The 20,313-nt window shown below is 43.2% G+C and overlaps 1 protein-coding gene across 4 annotated transcripts in view; it reads left to right on the top strand.

The window, feature by feature from the left end:
* Nucleotides 1–16,060, top strand: part of LOC109924302 (multidrug and toxin extrusion protein 1-like) — a 46,725-nt gene extending 30,665 nt beyond the window's left edge. For 3 of the 4 annotated variants that reach the window (XM_048612579.1, XM_048612580.1, XM_048612578.1), the window contains 6 exons: nucleotides 9,147–9,222; nucleotides 9,318–9,387; nucleotides 9,812–9,944; nucleotides 10,664–10,758; nucleotides 13,277–13,358; nucleotides 15,474–16,060. In XM_048612579.1, the coding sequence (XP_048468536.1) occupies nucleotides 9,147–9,222; nucleotides 9,318–9,387; nucleotides 9,812–9,944; nucleotides 10,664–10,758; nucleotides 13,277–13,358; nucleotides 15,474–15,712 (695 nt within the window). In that variant the 3' untranslated portion in view covers nucleotides 15,713–16,060. Of the gene's footprint in view, nucleotides 1–9,146; nucleotides 9,223–9,317; nucleotides 9,388–9,811; nucleotides 9,945–10,663; nucleotides 10,759–13,276; nucleotides 13,359–13,832; nucleotides 14,041–15,473 lie in introns of those variants that run through there. The other variant, XM_048612581.1, reaches the window with a different exon arrangement.
* The last annotated feature ends 4,253 nt before the right edge of the window (nucleotides 16,061–20,313 follow it).

Raw genomic sequence — 20,313 nt, 5'->3', positions numbered from 1 at the left:
ACTGTGACTGTCTGACTGTGACTGGGACTGTCTGTCCGTGACTGTGAATGGTTGACTGTGACTGTCTGATTGTGACTGTGACTGTGACTGTCTGACTGTCTGATTGTGACTATATGACTGTGACTGTGACTGATTGTGACTGGGACTGTCTGTCCGTGACTGTGAATGTCTGACTGTGACTGGGACTGTGTGACTATGACTGTCTGATTGTGACTATCTGAATGTAACTGTCTGACTATTATTATTTGACTGACAGTCTGATTGTGAATGTGAGTGTCTGTCTGTGACTGTGACTGTCTGATTGTGACTGTTTGACTGTTACTATATGACTGTGACTGTCTGTGTCTGTCTGACTGTGACTGTGACTGTCTGATTGTGACTGTGACTGTCTGACTGTAAGACTGTTACTGTTACTGTGACTGTCTGACTGTGACTGGGACTGTCTGTCTGTGACAGTGAATGTCTGACTGTGTCTGACTGTGACTGGGACTGCCTGATTGTGACTGTGACTGTGTGACTGTGACTGTCTGCCTGTGACTGTGACTGTCTGCCTGTGACTGTGACTGTGACTGTCTGCCTGTGACTGTAGCTGTCTGCCTGTGACTGTCTGAATGTGACTGTGACTGTGACTGTGACTGTCTGATTGTGACTGTGACTGGGACTGTCTGTCCGTGACTGTGAATGTCTGACTGTGACTATCTGAATGTAACTGTCTGACTATTATTATTTGACTGACAGTCTGATTGTGAATGTGAGTGTCTGACTGTGACTGTCTGTGACTGTGACTGTCTGATTGTGACTGTCTGACTGTTACTATATGACTGTGACTGTCTGTGTCTGACTGTGACTGTGACTGTCTGATTGTGACTGTGACTATCAGACTGTGACTGTCTGATTGTGACTGTTTGACTGTTACTATCTGACTGTGACTGTCTGTGATTGTGACTGTGACTGCCTGACTGTCTATGTGTCTGTGACTGTCTGACTGTGACTGTGTCTGTGACTGTCTGACTGTGACTGACTATGACTGACTGTCTGACTGTAACTGTGACTATCTGACTGTGACTGTCTGAGTGTGAGTGTATGACTGAGACTGACTGACTGACTGACTGTGACTGTCACTGACTTTGACTGTCTGACTGTGACTGTGACTGCCTGACTGTGACTGTGACTGTCTGACTGTGACTGTCTGATTGTTACTATATGACTGTGACAGTCTGATTGTGACTGTGACTACCTGAATGTAACTGTCTGACTATTACTATTTGACTGTGACTGTCTGAATGTGACTGTGACTGTCTGACTGTGACTGTGACTGTCTGATTGTGACTGACTGACTTACTGTGATTGACTATGACTGACTGACTATGACTTTGACTGTCTGACTGTGGCTGTGACTGAGTGTGACTGTCTGACTGTGACTGTGACTATCTAACTGTGACTGTCTGACTGTGACTGTGACTGTCTGATTGTGACTGAGACTGACTGTGACTGTGACTGTCTGACTGTGACTGTCTGACTGTGATTGTGACTGAGTGTGATTGTCTGATTGTGACTGTAACTGTCTGACTGTTACTATCTGACTGTGACTGTCTGATTGTGAATGTGACTGTCTGACTGAGACTTTTTAATTGTGACTGTGACTTTCTGACTGAGACTGTCTGACTGTGACTGTAACTGTCTGACTATCACTATCTGACTGTGACTGAATGTCTGACTGTGACTGTGACTGTCTGACTGTGACTGTCTGACTGTGACTTTCTGACTGTGACTGTCTGATTGTGACTGACTGTAACTGTGACTGTGACTGACTGTGACTGTGACTATCTGACTGTGACTTTCTGATTGTGACTGTGACTGTCTGACTGAGAGTGTCTGACTGTTACTGTGCCTGTCTGACTGTGACTGTAACTGTCTGACTATTACTATCTGACTGTGACTGAATGTCTGACTGTGACTGCGACTATCTGACTTTGACTATCTGACTGTGACTGCGACCATCTGACTATCTGACTGTGACTGTCTGACTGTGACTGTGACTGTCTGTGATTTTGTGACTGTGACTGTCTGACTTTGACTGACTGTGACTGTGTGACTGTCTGACTGTGACTGTATGACTAGCTGGCTGTCCATCTGTCCAACTGACTGGGGGTACAGAGAGTATGATGGAGACCTTTATTCACTAGAATGTGACACATCATCGAACTGTCTTAAATATATAGTACCATTCTGAGATCTGTGCAATATTACTACAGAACCCATTGAATTATCAGTAATCAAACAATGTAACCCTCACAATTGATTCAATGGTCTCACCTTTTATTTCCACCTGAAGGGTTTAGCTGCTCTCTGGGAAATAGACGCTTATGCGTCAGCATCCTCCATTACCTTCCAAATTGATCCTTCTTTCTTTAAGAGCCAAAAAGTAATTGGTGTGGGCTATTTGACTACAAGATTTATCATAGCTGAGCCCAATTCTGTCCTAGCCTTATGTCTACACACAAGGTTTTGAAAACAATCTACTAGTTTTAGGATTGTAACATCACAGTCGGTGTTTTCATCCTCTTAGTTTCCCTGGGAATATGTTGGGGGTGCCACAATGCTAGCATCCTTGCACAATGATGTTTGACAGGAATCCCAGGAATTCTGATGCAGTGACCATGATGGAATGAAGATCGATGTTCCAGGCAGGATGGTGTGGGAGTTGGATGGCCATTTGCTGGTGATGGTGCCCCTTCTACATTGTCTCTCCTCTCCCTCCCTGGGGCAGCAGGAGACACAGCTGAAGTAACATTAGCAGTTGCTGCATCCTGCAGGTTATACATATAGCAGTCACAATGCGGAAACAGTGAAGGGCATGGCCACTGAGTCTAATGCCAGGGGAACAATCAAGTATTAGAAGGTGTTGAGTGCTGTTGCAGCTATAGCAGGGGACTGGTGAGTATTCTATCACATCCTTCATCTGAGGCAGCAGATGATGGAGAAACTTTAATAACCAGACTTCTCTCCTGTGTCCTTAGAACGATGGTATTAATATCATTTCCGTAATTGGGTAATGATGAACTTCCAGGAATTTGGTGATGGTACATTCAGCACTGGTCTTGCTAATGAAGGTCACAGGGAGCTGGCTCAAAGTCCTATTCTTAAGATGGTGATTAACCTGGCACTTCTGTTATGTAAACCTTACCTGTCATTTAACAGGCTAAGGCAAGCTTTTATCCAGATCCTTGTCTAAGCTCCTTCATTATCAGAAAGATGTTAATGGAATTGCAAACTGCAAAAACCATTAGCAGAGACGTCCCCTGCTGACTGTGTAATGGAGCACAGAAAAATGGCTGGACTAAGACCTCAGTGTAAAGTTCAGGATAAATGAAACCATGGATGTATCCCGTCCCCTTTCTATTCTGCCTCATCTTGGGACACTGAGGCTAATTGTATAATTTCTACTACCCCACACAACCCCCACTCCCAGCCAATCCCCAGCCCAGATCAGCTAATTCATACCAAACTGTGACTGAAGATGGGTCATGCCCTGTAGATGCTGCGATGGATCCTTAAAATGGTATTATAATCTCAATTATTTTTAAGTTTGCATGTTGAATTTTGCGTTAGTGACATATTGGTTTCTCTGTGCATCTGAAGGGTTTAATGAATAACTTGTCAGTATTCCTGTAGTCATGGTGATCTCTTCTAAAGCAACTAGATAGAGAGGTAGTTTTCAGAACTAATGAGCCTTCTGTCCATTGTGAGATTTACATCTGACAAGATAAACAATGGTGCATCTCAGTTTCTGTTAGGAACTTCCAGTCTTACTTCTTTTAAGCTTAGAAGAAACACCCATAGCTTAAAAATAAAGTGGTTGTTTTCTTTTAATTTCAGTTTGAGGCTGTTCTGCAGAGGCCCTTGGGTGAAGATGACTCTGTAAAGCAATCCTTCTGAGAAAGAAAGAAGGTAGTAAAAATGTTACCTTGGAGCAAGGAATATAAAATAGGTCCAGACCAGAAGCATTTGAATAAAACCTGAAGATGTTATTTGAAGCTGAGAAAGTTTAAACTCAGTTATATGGAAGCTCCAAGAACAGGTTACCTGGTTTTCTAGACTGGGAGTTGAAGTAACAGTTCAAGGACCTTTCTTTTTCATAGCAGCTGATCCTTGCTGGTAGCTGATCTTAAAGCTGTAATTGTCATTTTTTTTTTTAAAATGTTGTTATGATTCCAGCTGATGTTATTACTGGAAAAGTTAAATCCCAGACTGAGATCCAGCTTGATAGATCATATTTTATTTTGCTTTGGTTTTAACCAGGTGGTATCTGACTGAAATATAATACTTCAAAGTTGGAGATTTTGTTTCAACAATAAATCTAAAATTTGTTATGCAAAAGGAATGAAAATGAAATTTAAAAACCTAATTTGTTTATGTATAATACTAATTTAAAGAGTGTAAAACCGTGTAAGTATAATTCCATTAAACCCAAAACACTCCTTTACAAATTTCAAAACAAGAGAAAATTTTTAAAAATCCCTTATACAGTACATAACAGCAAGCCGTGTTCAGTATCCATGCCAGAATCTCTTTCTCTAACACCTCAATAGGTTTGAGGTAGCAATGAATTTACCTCCTAGATTAGAATCTCTGATAGCTTATTCCTGGAGCTAACATTTTAACAAATTCAGCTTCAAATACTTTTCAGTGTTTTAGCCTAATACTTCTGTTCTAGGACTATCACTAACTCCTTATTCTAAAGTAATCTAGTTTTACCTTATTCTCCCTTTCTCAGGAATATTGCTGTATGTGTGTCAATGCAAGGACTTCACAGAATTGCTTGCAACAAATTGAAAGGAAGAATTCTGTCTCAGTTATGGGTATGTTCCTTAAGCTTAAAATAAACCTGCAGAAATTTCTACCACAAACCTTGAGTACAATTGACCACCTTACTAGGTCACAAAATCCTAAAATAAACACAAACCCATTAGGCTGCCAAAACAGCCCTGTTTCAAAAGAAATTGTAATGGCAACATAAATACTTACAAGTTAAGTGTGTCTGATCCCTTTATAAATTTCAATACAATTTGGAGGAACAGCACCTGATGAAACACCCACTGATTTTTTAATTGTTTCTAATTTATATTCTTTTATCAGTTTTTGTTTGGAACGGTCAACTGGGAATTGTGAGCTGAGGCTAACTTGTGAACTTTGTGAAACAGCTTGTGGTAAAAGGAAAAGGACAGACCAAACAAGCTTTTGTTTGTTTAGGAGGCCAGGCCTGGAGGTTAATTGCAGACTGATTCTTGATCAAAATGGTTTACAGACAAAGCAATTCAGAAATAGCATTGTGTTTAAACAGATAGAGAAGTTGGCTGTTAACAAAGTCAGTACCTGGGAATCAGTTCTGGCAAGTCTGGAAGAGACTCTATGTTCAAGCAGATTGCATACGTTGAACGGTAATTGAAGCATCAGAAAAAGATGTTCAGTCTATTGGGTGGATCCAGAGTCGGAGTTGTACATGAACTGTGTTTTCTGGAGGAGATGCTGACAACACAACAGGAAGTTGCAGGCCTAACCCCTCTCACCAACATTTGGAAGCCCAGAGAATTGAAAGCTGATTTAGAAGTGTCACTACCTTTTCTTGAGTAAACTGAGAAGGTGACCCTGGTTGGCAGTTTCAGATAAGCAACCAAGGAGTATCTATCTATGACTGTGAAACAATGCAACATGAAAGCCATGTAAGTAATCTGATCAGTTGGGCGATTTTCTTTTATTTATCCCCGAACTGCATGTGCTTGTCTGTCTGTCTTTTATACGATTAAAGTCTGAAAACAAATGTTTTGGGTTCAAAGCATTGACATTAATCAGATTACCTTGTTGTTTAATTTTTCTCTGTTAAAGTTTTTGTGTATTTAATAAGTTGTTAAGTCTTTTATTTGAGATATAAGACCAGTGTCTAGAATTAATTTATCACACTGTCTGGGATTGGATATTGGTAAGTCTCGTTAGGAACAATTAAACTAACCATTGGGGGTCTTCAATGGTTTAATTTGACTATGTTGTGAATACAGATGTAGAAAGGCTGATTTGGTTCAGCTCCTATCTTTGTGTCACAACAATCCCAACTTCACCATAAAACCCGCGCACAAGGGAGGCGCAGTTGTAGTATGGCGCACTAACCTCTACATCGCTGAGGCCAGACGCCAACTCTCCGACACCTCCTCCTACCGCCCCCTTGATCATGACCCCACCCCTGAGCACCAAACCATCATCTCCCAAACCATCCACAACCTCATCACCTCAGGTGACCTCCCATCCACGGCCTCCAACCTCATCGTTCCCCAACCCCGCACCGCCCACTTCTATCTCCTTCCCAAAATCCACAAACCTGAATGCCCTGATCGACCCATTGTCTCCGCCTGCTCCTGCCCCACCGAACTGATCTCCAACTATCTAGACTCCATTTTCTCCCCCTTGGTCCAGGAACTCTCTACCTATGTCCGTGACACCACCCACGCCCTCCACCTCCTCCAGAACTTCTAATTCCCCGGTCCCCAATACCTCATCTTTACCATGGACGTCCAGTCCCTCCACACCTGCATTCCCCATGCAGATGGCCTTAAGGCCCTCCGCTTCTTCCTGTCCCGCAGGCCCGACCAGTCCCCCTCCACTGATACCCTCATCCACTTAGCCCCTCATCCACTTAGCCGAACTCGTCCTCACACTCAACAACTTCTCTTTCAATTCCTCCCACTTCCTACAGACAAAGGGGGTAGCCATGGGTACCCGCATGGGCCCAAGCTACGCCTGCCTCTTTGTAGTTTACGTGGAACAATCCCTCTTCCGTACCTACACCGGCCCTAAACCCCACCTCTTCCTCCGTTACATTGATGACTGTATTGGCGCCACCTCGTGCTCCCACGAGGAGCTCAAACAGTCCATCCACTTCACTAACACCTTCCACCCCAACCTTAAGTTTACCTGGACCATCTCTAACACCTCTCTCCCCTTCCTGGACCTCTCTGTCTCCATATCGGGCAACCACCTAGAAACCGATATTCATTTCAAGCCCACCGACTCCCACAGCTACCTAGAATACTCCTCCTCCCACCCACCTTCCTGCAAAAATGCTATCCCCTATTCCCAATTCCTTCGCCTCCGCCGCATCTGCTCCCAGGATGAAGCATTCCACTCCCGTACATCTCAGTTGTCCTCGTTTTTCAAGGACCGTAACTTCCCCTCCTCGGTGGTCGAGAACGCCCTCAACCGTGTCTCCCACATCTCCCGCACCTCATCCCTCGCACCTCATCCCTCACACCCCGTCCACGCAATAAGAACCAAAAAAGAATCCCCCTCGTCTTCACGTACCACCCCACCAACCTCCAGATCCAACGCATCATCCTCTGACACTTCCGCCATCTGCAATCTGACCCCACCACCAAAGACATCTTTCCCTCCCCACCCTTATCTGCTTTCTGGAGGGACAACTCTCTCCGTGACTCCCTTGTCCGCTCCACACTCCCCTCCAGCTCCACCACACCCGGCACTTTTCCCTGCAACCGCAGGAAGTGCTACACCTGCCCCCATACCTCCTCCCTCACCCCTATCCCAGGCCCCAAGAAGACTTTCACCTGCACATCTGCCAATGTGGTATACTGCATCCGCTGTACCCGGTGTGGCTACCTCTACATCGGGGAAACCAAGCGGAGACTCGGGGACCGCTTTGCAGAACACCTACGCTCGGTTCACAATAAACAACTGCACCTCCCAGTCGCGAACCATTTCAACTCCCCCTCCCATTCCTCAGACGACATGTCCATCCTGGGCCTCCTGCAGTGCCACAATGATGCCACCTGAAGGTTGCAGGAACAGCAACTCATATTCCGCTTGGGAACCCTGCAGCCCAATGGTATCAATGTGGATTTCACAAGTTTCAAAATCTCCCCTCCCCCTACCGCATCCCAAAACCAGTCCAGCTCGTCCCTGCCTCCCTAACCTGTTCTTCCTCCCACCTATCCCCTCCTCCCACCTCAAGCCGCACGTCCATCTCCTACCAACCAACCTCATCCCGCCCCCTTGACCTGTCCGTCCTCCCTGGACTGACCTATCCCCTTCCTAACTCCCTACCTACACTCACCTTTACTGGTTCCATCCACGCCTCTTCAACCTGTTTGTTTCCTCTCCACCTATCCTCTCCTCTATCCCTCTTCTATCCGCCTCCCACTCTCTCCCTATTTATTTCGGAACCCCCTTCCCCTCCCCCTTTTCTGATGAAGGGTCTAGACCCGAAACGTCAGCCTCTCTGCTCCTATGATGCTGCTTGGCCTGCTGTGTTCATCCAGCCCTGCACCTTGTTGTCTCGGATTCTCTAGCATCTGCAGTTCCTACTATCTCTCACTCCTCATCTTGTGACCTGTAGAAACCTGGACTTGACATTATTCTCAATAATTTTAGACTATAACTGCTGTAACATTCCATTTGCCAGAATTCTGATTTTGGTTATAAAACTGGTTTAGACCTCCTGTAATCAATCTGGATTTTTTCACATCCTATTACCATACCCCTTTGCCTTTCAGGATTCTTCTCTTTGTTATTAAATCACTCCTGCCCCCAAATCCTATTACAGAAATTCCCTTTCATTCTGTCCTCACATCTCCCTTTTACTGCCTGTGTTCCTTCTGCTTCCAAACCTGTTCCATCCTTAATCGTTCTCGGATTAGTTACAGTTGAAACTCAACAACCTGGATTAATGAGGGGGTGGTGGGGAGCTGCAGTGGAGATCAGCCACTGTTACCGTTCCAGGGAGTGAGGCAGACAGAGAATGGGAACAAACCCAATGACGATGTCTCCTACCACAGTCAAACAGTTTGAAGGAAGAACTTTGAACACGAACCTTGAGATACAATTGTCCAACTTACTAGGTTGCAAAACTCTAAAACAAATAAAATCCTATTGGAGTAAATTAAGGACAGGATCAGAGAGTGTAAGGCGTCCATCAAAACAAATCCCCATAGACAGGCAGCATCAGCAAAAGTAGAGAGGAGATGGAGAGGTTCCAAATGAGAAAAAGGAAGAGAAAACAGTGACTGGCAAATTTCTTCCAAAACATTATGTGGATCTTCAACTAGATTTTGTTAATGAGACTTTTTCTTTTCCCACAGCATGTATCTGCTTAATAAATGCAGTGATACTTGGAGCAGTAAGGTCTGTGGTGGGTTATGTCTTCACCAGTGACAAGTCAGTAAAAACAAATTTTCAAACATAAAAATTCATCAACACATATTTACCAAATGGTATGAAAGCTCTTTAACATCCCTCTTTTCATTTTCCAGAGAAATTGTTCAGCTGGCTGCGGAAGTAGTTCCACTATCTGCTGTGTTTCATCTCTTTGATTCTGTATCGGTGAGTGTTCCAGGATCTGTATAGTATAACCAGAGAGGGGAGTGGTATGACCTGATGGGTTTTTTTTCAGATTATTAAAATATAAAACAGGGTATGTGTATGGAAGATTGTCCTTATGGGCTGGGCCAAAATTCAGAGCCACAAATAGAAGACAGTCACCAATAACTCCAATAGGGAATTCAGGAGAATCCTCTTTAGCCGGAGGGTTGGTTTCAATGTGGAACTTACTAGCACATGCTGCTGTTGTGTTGAATTATTTCCCCTTAATTTAAGGGGAAAATAAGAAAAATTGGGGAGTAAACTCTCTGCCGGTTGGAGTCATACCTCTCATAAAGAAAGCACAAATACTTCTCTCCTATAGAAACCATAGCACTTGTGTAAGTGTGTAATCTCTATAACCATGTTGTCTTTGTCTATTTTGCAGGGTGTGTGTGGTGGAGTGTTAAGGGGAGCTGGGAAGCAAAAATTGGGAGCGATCGGCAACCTGGTCGGATACTACCTAATTGGATTTCCCATTGGAATTACCCTGATGTTTGCTGTAAAACTTGGTGTATTTGGTATGAATTTCATTAGTTTATCCTTTTGACCTTTACTAGAAATGATCACATTGCACCCACTCTTAGTAGAGTACTGAGGATATCAGTCCATTTTGGGATGACTAGAAGGAGATTGACATTGGGTGGATGTTTCCCCTTTGGGGTGTAGCCAGCCTTGTATGGTTTTTGGGGCCAAAGTCAATCAATACTCCCTGTGTCCCAGTAGATACAATACTGCACTCCCATGGTCATTTCCATCTGTGACCATAGACATTGGAATATTGGCCAGAGGTGAGCATCAAGCGGGGCTGACACAAGTGTCTGGCCAAAGTCCACACATGGAAAATTCCAATGTGGTAGATAGTGATTAGGCGTGGGATCCATGGCTGAATTCTTCTTGGGGCAAATCCCATAGTGCTGAGGCTAAAGGTGGTCAAATCATGGAAATATAGAAGATAGGAGCAGGGGGAGGCCATTCAGCCCTTCGAGCTTATTCTGCCATTCTTCATGATCGTGGCTGATTGTCCAACTCAATAGCTTGATCCCATTCGCCCCCAAGTGCTATATCTAGCTGCCTCTTGAATACATTCAATGTTTTGGCATCAACTGCTTCCTGTGGTAATGAATTCCACAGGCTCACTATTCTCACCGATAAAGGTGAAGGGTTTCATAAAGGAATGTAAGGGGAAGCAACACTTGTGTTGTCCCTATACTCTTACTGCATCTTTGTTATTTTGCAGGTCTCTGGTGTGGAATGCTCATTTGCGTGCTTGTACAGTTAGTTTTCTTTCTGACAGTGATTTACAGAATCAACTGGAATAAAGCATCTGATGAGGTAAGACGATAGAGATTATTTACTGCATCAATTGGTTTCTGTAGGATTGCTTTTCTTCCCACCCCTTTGTCTCTTCGCATTGTGTTTTGCAGCCAGTTGACTAAACACATGCATCTTCCATACAACTCTGGCTGTCATTCTTCATCTGGCCAACAGGGGGCTACTATCCCTCCAAATGGAAAAGAGTCATAGAGTCATAGATAGATACAGCACAGAAACAGACCCTTTGGTCCAACTTGTCTATGCTGACCAGATATCCTAAATTAATACAGTCCCATTTTTCAGCATTTGGCCCATATCCCTCTAAACCCTCCCTATTCATGTACCCATCCAGATGCCTTTTAAATGTTGTAATTGTACCAGCCTCCACCACTTCCTCTGGCAGTTCATTCCATACACACACCACCCTCTGTGTGAAAAAGTTGCCCCTAAGGTCCCTTTTAAATCTTTCCCCTCTCACCTTAAACCTATGCCGTTTGGTTTTGGACTCCCTCAACCTGGGGAAAAGACCTTGTCTATTTTCCATGCCACTCATGATTTTACAAGCCACTACAATGTCACCTCTCAGCCTCTGATGCTCCAGGAAAATAGCCCCAACCTATTCAGCCTCTCCCTACAGCTCAAACCCTCCAAACCCAGCAACACCCTTGTAAATCTTATCTGAACCCTTTCTAGCTTCACAGCATCTTTTCTATCGTGGTGCGACTAGAATTGAATGCAATGTTACAAAAGTGGCTTAACCAATGTCCTGTAATCTTACCAGCCTCCACCACTTCCTCTGGTAGCTCATTCCATACACGCACCATCCTCTGTGTGAAAAAGTTGCCTATGATGTCCCTTTTATATCTTTCCCCCACCTTAAACCTATGACGTCTAGTTTTGGACTCCCCCACCCCAGGGAAAAGACTTTGCCCAGGTACTCTATCCATGCCCCTCATGATTTTATAAATCCCTACAAGGTCAAGTGTAAACTTTTTTTTACTGATTATACCATGTACAGAATAAAATAGCCATACAAACTGGAATAACTCCACAGAGGCCGGTATCCTGTCACCAAGTCACCCTTTATTTACACGCGGAGAGTCCTTGACACTGACCCAGCTCCCTCAGAGCCAGCTGTCAGAGTGAACAGAACCCCTGACAGAGATAGTGGGAACTGCAGATGCTGGAGAATCCGAGACAACAAGGTGCAGGGCTGGATGAACACAGCAGGCCAAGCAGCATCATAGGAGCAGAGAGGCTTAACAAGGTGCAGGGCTGGATGAACACAGCAGGCTCCTATGATGCTGCTTGGCCTGCTGTGTTCATCCAGCCCTGCACCTTGTTGTCTCGAACCCCTGACACGCATGTTTATATCCGTCAGCCAGGGCTCCCTGATTGGACCAAGTTAACAGCCCCCATCAGGGAACTCATATTCTATGAGATCCTACTGGATGACTTCCTTATAATCGGTACAGAACTCTGCTTAACAGTCAGATGTATCTACAGACTGTAAATTGCTTTCACAAATTTGATTTACTTTGTTCACACATGGAACATGCACTGGCAGGCCAGTATTTATTGCCTGTCCCTAGCTGCCTTTGAACTGAGTGGCTTGTCAGGCCATTTCTGAGGGCTGGTGCTATGTGGCTGGAGTCACATGTTGGCCAGACAGGATGGCAGATTTCCTTACCTGAAGGACATTACTGAACCAGATGGGTTTTTTCCCCAAAATTGTCAACAGCTTTCATGATCATCAACAGCTTCTTAATTCCAGTTATTTTTTTACACTGAATTCAAATTCTGCCATGCTGGGATTTGAACTCAGCTCCCCAGAATATTAGTTTGGTTTCCGGCTAATAAATAAACAATAATACCACTGGGCCATCATCTCCCCTTGAGCTCTTTTACCAGCATCATTCGTCACTGGTTTCAAAACCCTGAAAAATATAAATAAGTGTAACTGGGTTTATAACAAAGTACAAGATTCAGGTTTACTGCTAATAATCATTACTAACCTTGAAAAGTGAACTTAAATCTTTTTGGAGTGTCAAAAGTCTCCAAAATATTAAGCAAATTTCACATTTTTTAAATTGTTTTCTTCTTCTAAAAGTCAGTTTGTCTTTATCTTATCATCAAATATTTGAACATATATTTCCCTGTCTGAATTTGAACAATTTGATGTGTTTTAAGTTTCTGATTCACTGAGTGTCAATTCATCAGTTTGATGTGTTGTCTACCAACTTGCTGCACGCCAAAACATAGTCTTGGAGAATTTCCTGCTGCAGTGATTACCAGATTCCTCAGTTGATAGATTTCCTTAGGCAGAGCTCTTCGAGGTTAGTGGTAAGTATCCTTGCTTTGCTGCTGAGCACTAAACTCCAGGCCAATAGGTCTCCAGGCTCTCTCCTGATGCAACTCTTGAAATGCCAGGTCTCTGGAGTAGATTAAGTATACAATTAGTGATCAGTTAATTCCCAGTAATTAGCAGATATACCCATCCTTCACTCATCATGATAATTGTGTGCTTTGTTAAAAGGCTCTGGTTAATGCAGGTGTGGTGAAAGACATGGACACCGCAAACAGTGCCTCTGGTGGTCAAATGCAGGATATCTCAACAGGTAAAAAGGAATGTTGTGCTGACTTTAAACCACCTTGCTAATTAACGAAAACGAGTACGTGGTAAACTTTCATAGTATATATTCATCAAGTTAATCAAAGCGACAATTTATCACAGAATTGGTACATGCAGGAAGTCATTCAGCCCATTGTGTCTGTGCTAGCTCCCCAATGAGCATTATTATATAGTGCCATTCTCCTGCTATTTCCCTGTTCCCTTGTGCATTGTTTCTGTTCAAATAATCAGTCAAAGCTCTCTTCAGTGCTTCATTTGAAATTGCTGCCACCACACTTCCAGGCAATGCATTGCATATTTGTGTGCAATCGTCTTTTTGTCTCATTTGCTACATTTGCAAATCACTTTAAATCAGTGCTCTCTCATTCTCAGTCCTTTCACAAGCAGGAACAATTTCTCTCTACCTGCTCTATCCAGATCTCTCATCTCTCACCAAAGCTTCTTTCTGATCTCCTTTCAGCTTTCTTCATTCCGAGAACAGTCAAATCTATCCTCATAACTGAAGTGGCTCATCCCTGGGGGACAATTCTAACTCGTCTATCAAACTGAATGGTGTTGAAGAAATTCCCACTGCCAAAGATGCTGTAATTCATCACCTTGTTCTGAAACCTACCCCTAATGGAAATCAGTGAGGAGAAGAATAACTTTAAAACCACACGACTAAAGTTATGTAGTACCCAGGAAACTAAATGTACAATCAGTATACAAGAAACTGAAAGGCCATTGAAGGAACTGCTGCATGTTAATTTATTTAATTAGATTTTAACTTGGTGCAATTGATTCATTTGATTCCAAGGAGCAGATACATTTCCACCTGTTTAAAAACTGTTTGAATTCCTACTTACTCTTGAGAGGAGGTATTGGCCTCAAAACAGCATCATTCAACTATTAATCCCATGATCCAGCTAATGTTCAAGTGACCAGAATCCAGCCATGGTAGATGGTGGAGTTTGAATTCAGTAAATGTCTGGAATTAAGAATCTAATGACAACCATTAAGCCATTATTGAAAAATCCACCTGGTTTACTAATGTCCTTCAGGGAAGGGAACTGCAGTCCTTATCTGGTCTGGCCTACATGTTCCTCCAGACTCACCACAACATGGTTTACTCTTGCACACATCTCTAAGGAATTAGGGGTAAGCAATAAATGCTGGTCTAGCCAGCGATGTCTGCATCCTCTGAATGATTAAAAACAATTCAGTCATTGTATTGATTACAACGCTCGGCAATCTAACTTACTATCAGCCATTTGCTGAAACTGACCTGTGATGTTTGATGGTTAATGATTCGTTGCTGAACTTTTGCCAATTTCTGGTCAGCTTGTTGACTGAGTGATTTCATGATAATGGCTCTAACAATACCCAGTATTTGTCCAACTCAATGGTGGCACAGTGGCTCAGTGGTCAGCACTACTACCTCACAATGCTAGGGACCTGAGTTCAATCCCAGCCTTAGGTGACTGTCTGTGTGGAGTTTGCACATTCTCCCCTTGTCTGTATCGGTTTCCTCCCACAGTCTAAAGATGTACAGGTTAGGTGGATCAACTATGATAAATTGTCCTCTAGTGTCCAGGGATATGGTAGAATGCTATTTGGAGGGTCAGTGCAGACTCGATGGGCTGAATGGCCTTTTTCTGTACTGTTGGGATTCCATGAACTCTTGTGGAGGGTTCTCAACTGTAAATAGAAAGTGAAACGGATTATAAAAAGGTGGAAATGTATTTGCTGCTTAAAAACAAAATGAATCTAATTAATATGTAACAATCCCTTAAATAGATAGGGGCAGTGCGTAAATATATCTGTGCAAGTTGGTCTACTATTTGGTGTTGAGTTGTGACAGTTCCTTAAACCCAGGAGGACTGTACAACAAACCTTTTATAGACAATGAATATGGATCATCTGTGTTGAATCAATCCAAACCTGAGTCTAGCAGTTATATTGGCCACTGTATTTCAGATGGGATTGGTCTCCTATATGTAGATCACATGGGTGACTGGGACTCATAGGAGACCATTGGTTGATCATGAGCCCACGTCAAAACAATCAGATCCACTGGTGTCACCATGTACTCAAAACTTTTCAATGTGACTTTCTTTTACAGAAGTAGACACAGGGAACTGTGCAATGAATCCGATTCCCAGTGTTTGTCAATCGGAACTACAGACAGAGGAGGACCAGGTGATGGATACGTCTTCCATTGTGGACACTGGAGTTACCACAGTCGGAGAAATCCTGTCCACAAAACAACTGATCATTCGCCGTGGCCTAGCCTTCCTCTCAGGACCCCTGATCCTGGCCATTGGACTGATGATACACTTCATTCTCGCAAAAGGCTTGTAGGCTCGCAAGGAAAAGACAGAGCACTGTTACTCACTAAATAAAAACTGAAAGAACTGCGGATACTGTAAATCAGGAACAAAAACAGAAGTTGCTGGAAAATCTCAGCAGGTCTGGCAGCATCTGTGAAGAAAAACTCAGAGTTATTGCTTCGGGTCAACTTCTGAGGAAGGGTCACCGGACCCGAAAAGTTAACGCTGATTTTTTTTCTTCACAGTTACTCCCTGCAGCATGAATAGTGACAGTTTGACCAAAGGGCAACAGAGGCCAAAGTTCATATAAAACCTGTTCTTATTGATGAAATCCAAGCTAATACCAGATAAACAATTAAAAAAGAATTATTAACAACAACCAGTTATGAACCAATTTCCAAATATTTTAAAAACCGTTGAAATTGTCATTGGGCAGTGTTCGGGTTTAAAGTCTAAAAAGCATTTCCAAAGCAATAGTTGAACCAGTCAACCAGGCTCAATGATTAGCTGCCACCATTGGTCAGTGTGGATGCCTGAGAGTAGACAGTAACAGCCTGATTTAGTCTCACCACTTATCTCGGCCTCCTTCATCACTCACCTTTGAAATATTTATCATTTGGATGAAGCCTCCAGGTTTGGTGCAGTTATATACAGTCAGTTGTAAGGTAGGTGTAGTGATTGTATCGAGGTCAGCCAGGTAAAAATCATAGAATAGGAGTTCCCTGATTGGGGCTGTTAATCTGGTTCAATCAGGGAGCCCTGGCTGACAGATATAAACAGGCGTGTCAGAGGTTCTGCTCACTCTGGGAGCTCCCTCTGAGGAAGCCGAGCCAGTGTCAAGTACTATGCCCATGTAAATAAAGGGTGACTTGGTGTTGGGATATCGGCCTCTAAGCAGTTAGTTCAGAGGTGGCGATGGATGCCTTCAGCACTGAACCAGACTCCATGAAGTTTATTGTCAAAGGCAAACAAGGAAACGGTCTGCTGATTATCACCTCATCTAACCTCAGATGATGGATCAAAATTACTGCATAGGGAACACCAATGGCAGCAAACAAGGTTGGGTAGAAGGGGTGCATAATCTATTTTGGTTAGAAGGCTCCTATGTACATTACTAAGAGTGGCTTGGTAGCACAACTACTGATCAGATTAGCTATGTCCTGAATTACACAGCTGGCAGAATGGGCCTGTGTTATGTGATGACAGAACTAACACAAGGTAATAACGTAGTTGACTTCATCCTCATCAATTTACCTTTTGCAGACATAACAATGACATTTTCATTTGGAGCAACAACTGCACAGTCTCGTAAGACCATAAAGCAGTAAAGAATTCCAAATATTCATACCCCCGAGAAAAGAAATTCCACTTCGTCTCTGTCTTACTCTGAGATTGTGCCCTCTGGGTCCTAGACTCTCCCATAACAGGAAAGAACCTTCACCCATCTACCCTGTCAAGTCCCCTTAGAATCTTGTCTTTCAATAAAGCCTTCTTTCATTCTTCAAGAATACAAACTCCAAGAATACAGGCCTAACCTACTCAACCTCTCCTCATAAGAAAGGGAGGGAGGCAATGGCCTCGTGTTATTATTGCTAGACTATTAATCCAGTAACTGAGCTAATGTTCTGGGGTAACAAGGTGTAGAGCTGGATGAACACAGCAGGCCAAGCAGCGTCAAAGGAGCAGGAAAGCTGACGTTTCGGGTCTGGACCCTTCAGAAATGTTCTGGGGACCTGGTTTCAAATCCCACCATGGCAGATAGTAAAATTTGAATTCAGTAAAGAATCTGGAAGTAAGAGTCGAATGATGACCATGAATCCATTGTCAATTGTTGGAAAAATCTATCTGGCTCATAAATTTCCTATAGGGAAACAAAGAGCTGTTCCTACCTGGGCTAGCCTACTTGTGACTGCAGACCCACAGCAATGTGGTTGACTCTTAACTGCCCTCTGGGCAATTAGGGATGGACAATAAATGCTGGCCCAGCCAGAGATGCCCACATGCCATGAGTTAATAAATAAAAATAATCCCTTCATACCTGATATTAGCTTAGTGGACCTTCTCTAGACTAGCTTTTATGATTCATTGATGAGGATTCAAAAATCCCCCTGTTCTGTGGCTTTCTGCAGTCTTTGACCATTTAAATAATATTGAGCTCCTCTATTCTTCCTGCCAAAGTGCATAACCTTCAGAGGTCAGGGCGTGTCTTGACACTCTCCACCATGACTGTGTGGCATTGCACTGTTGTATAAATGCAACTCTTCCTTCTCATTGCTAAAATGTAAAGTTTGGAGAGCAGGAATATTGCTGATGAATATATTCAGTCACTGAAGAGCAGCAGGCAACAAATTGGATAGAATGCTGAACTGGAGAGTGAAATGTACGTCAGAAGTTGCCATGCTAAAACCACCCAGGGTTCTGGTCTGGCACCAGTCAGACAGGCATCTGGTTCATCAAACACAAAGAAACCTTAAAGGGCTGGTGGTGAGGCAGAGGTGAAAGTAAGATTTTCATTCAATACAGCACCTTTCATGTCCTATGGAAGCCCTGAAAAGCTCTAAAGGCTACCTTGAGGGGTAGTCATCATTATACTGTAGGAAACATGGGAGCCAGTTTGCACACTACTCCCACAAACAATGTTTGAAGGATAAATATCAGCCTGGACGCCAAGGAGATCTCACCAGATCCTCATTGAATTAGTGCGAAGGAAACTTTACATTCGGCACGTTGGCTCAGTGGTTAGCACTGCTGCCTCACAGCATCAGGGACCCGGGTTTGATTCCACCCTCGGGCGACTATCTGTGTGGAGTTTGCATGTTCTCCCCGTGTCTGCATGAGTTTCCTCTGGGTGCTCCGGTTTCCTCCCTCAGCCCAAAGATGTGCAGGCTGTGTGGATTGGCCATGCTAAATTGCCCGTTGTGTTCAGTGATGTGTAGATTAGGTGGGTTATAGGGGAATGGGTCTGGGTGGAATGCTCTGAGGGTCGATGTGGACTTGTTGGGCCGAAGGGCCTGTTTCCACATTGTAGGGATGTTATGAAAAAAAAATTGTAGAACTTTAGTTTAATGTCTAAGTATAAGCAACTCTCACACTGAAGCATTCCTTCAGTGCTGTGCTAGGGTGTCAACTAAATTGTGTGCTCAGATATTAGAACTAGGAGTCAACTGAAAGCATTATGCGCTGGCCTGCTTCTGCACTGTAGGGATGATTTTAATGTTTTAGAGAAGGCAGCTAAATGATGTCAACCTCAGAGGAGAACAGTAGAGCAAATGACACAGAGAAAGAAGGACTAAACAGTAAATCCTGTGAATGATGCATACTGTCTTGCCTACCTCAAAATGGAGCTCCTCATCTATCGTCTATTCCTTTACAATTATGACTCTTTTGTTTACTGGGTTAATCAGGAACATAGTTGAACTTTAAATATGACAGTTAAGGAAAGGCACATACCATTTACCCAGATAATCATATTAAAATAGTTAGGTGGTTATTCATGGCACAGATTCAATGGATCAAGGGGTCTTTTTCTATGCTGTAAACCTCTACGACTCTATTTAAGATTGAAGTCGGAGAGCTATTTCACACTCTGAATAAATAAGATGGCGTTATGTATTCACTGATTTACTGCATGTTTTATTTACCAGATTTATCTCAGAGGACACTCCAGTTGTAAATCCATAGCATTTTTCATTAAAGTAACTTGAAACCTACACACATCATCATCTAGTTCTACACACATCATCTCTAACAGAGCCCAGGTCAACTTCTGGTACATGCTCCCTGTGATATCAATTCCTCCAGCTCTCTGTGTCTGTCTACAGGCTTAAGCAATCAAGTACAGCCATCTTGATCAGTTAACAGCCAACATAATCAAATACAGATTAGGTGAAACCATTGAAGACTTCAGCAAAAAAATACGTATGTACTCAAGCAATAGTTTGGGTGACTGTCGGCTCTTTCTGATGGAAAGTTAGGATCATTCAAATCCCCTCCCTGATATACTATCACATAGTAGGTACAAAATAAGAGACCCCCATGGTGTTGTGTATGGTGTAATAGCATGGATAGAGGAATGGTTCACTGATAGAAGACAGACAGTTGGGATAAGGGGGCATTTTCAGGATGGCAGCCAGTAACTAGTGAGTGCCACAGAGAACAGTGCTAGAGCCACAATTATTTACAATATATATGAATGATTTGGAAAAGGAAAGGGAATGTACACTCGCCAAGTTTGTGGATGACACACAAATAGGTGGGAAGGCTAGTGGTGAGGATGACCCAAAGAGATCCCAGAGGGACATGGACAAGTTCAGTGAGTGGGCAAAGACTTGGCGGATAGAATGTAATGTAAAAATGTGAGGTTAAGCACTTTGACAAAAAGAATAGCGGAAACTGCATACTTTTTTAAATGGAGAAAGACTGCAGAAAGCTACAGAACAGAGGGATTTGGGAGTCCTCATGCAAAATCATAAAAATCTAGCATACATACAGTAATAGGAAGGCAAATTGAATGATGGTCTTTATTTCAAAAGGAATGGAGTGTAAAAGTTAGGGAACATACAAGGAAATAGTCAGACCGCAACTAGCATAACTATGAGATAGTAAGAACTGCCGATGCTGGAGAATCTGAGA

Source organism: Rhincodon typus, chromosome 26 (genome assembly GCF_021869965.1).
Source record: "Rhincodon typus isolate 14 chromosome 26, sRhiTyp1.1, whole genome shotgun sequence".
Lineage (NCBI taxonomy): Eukaryota > Metazoa > Chordata > Chondrichthyes > Orectolobiformes > Rhincodontidae > Rhincodon > Rhincodon typus.
Note: the sequence above shows the minus strand (reverse complement) of the source record. Positions and strands in the feature narration are given on the sequence as shown.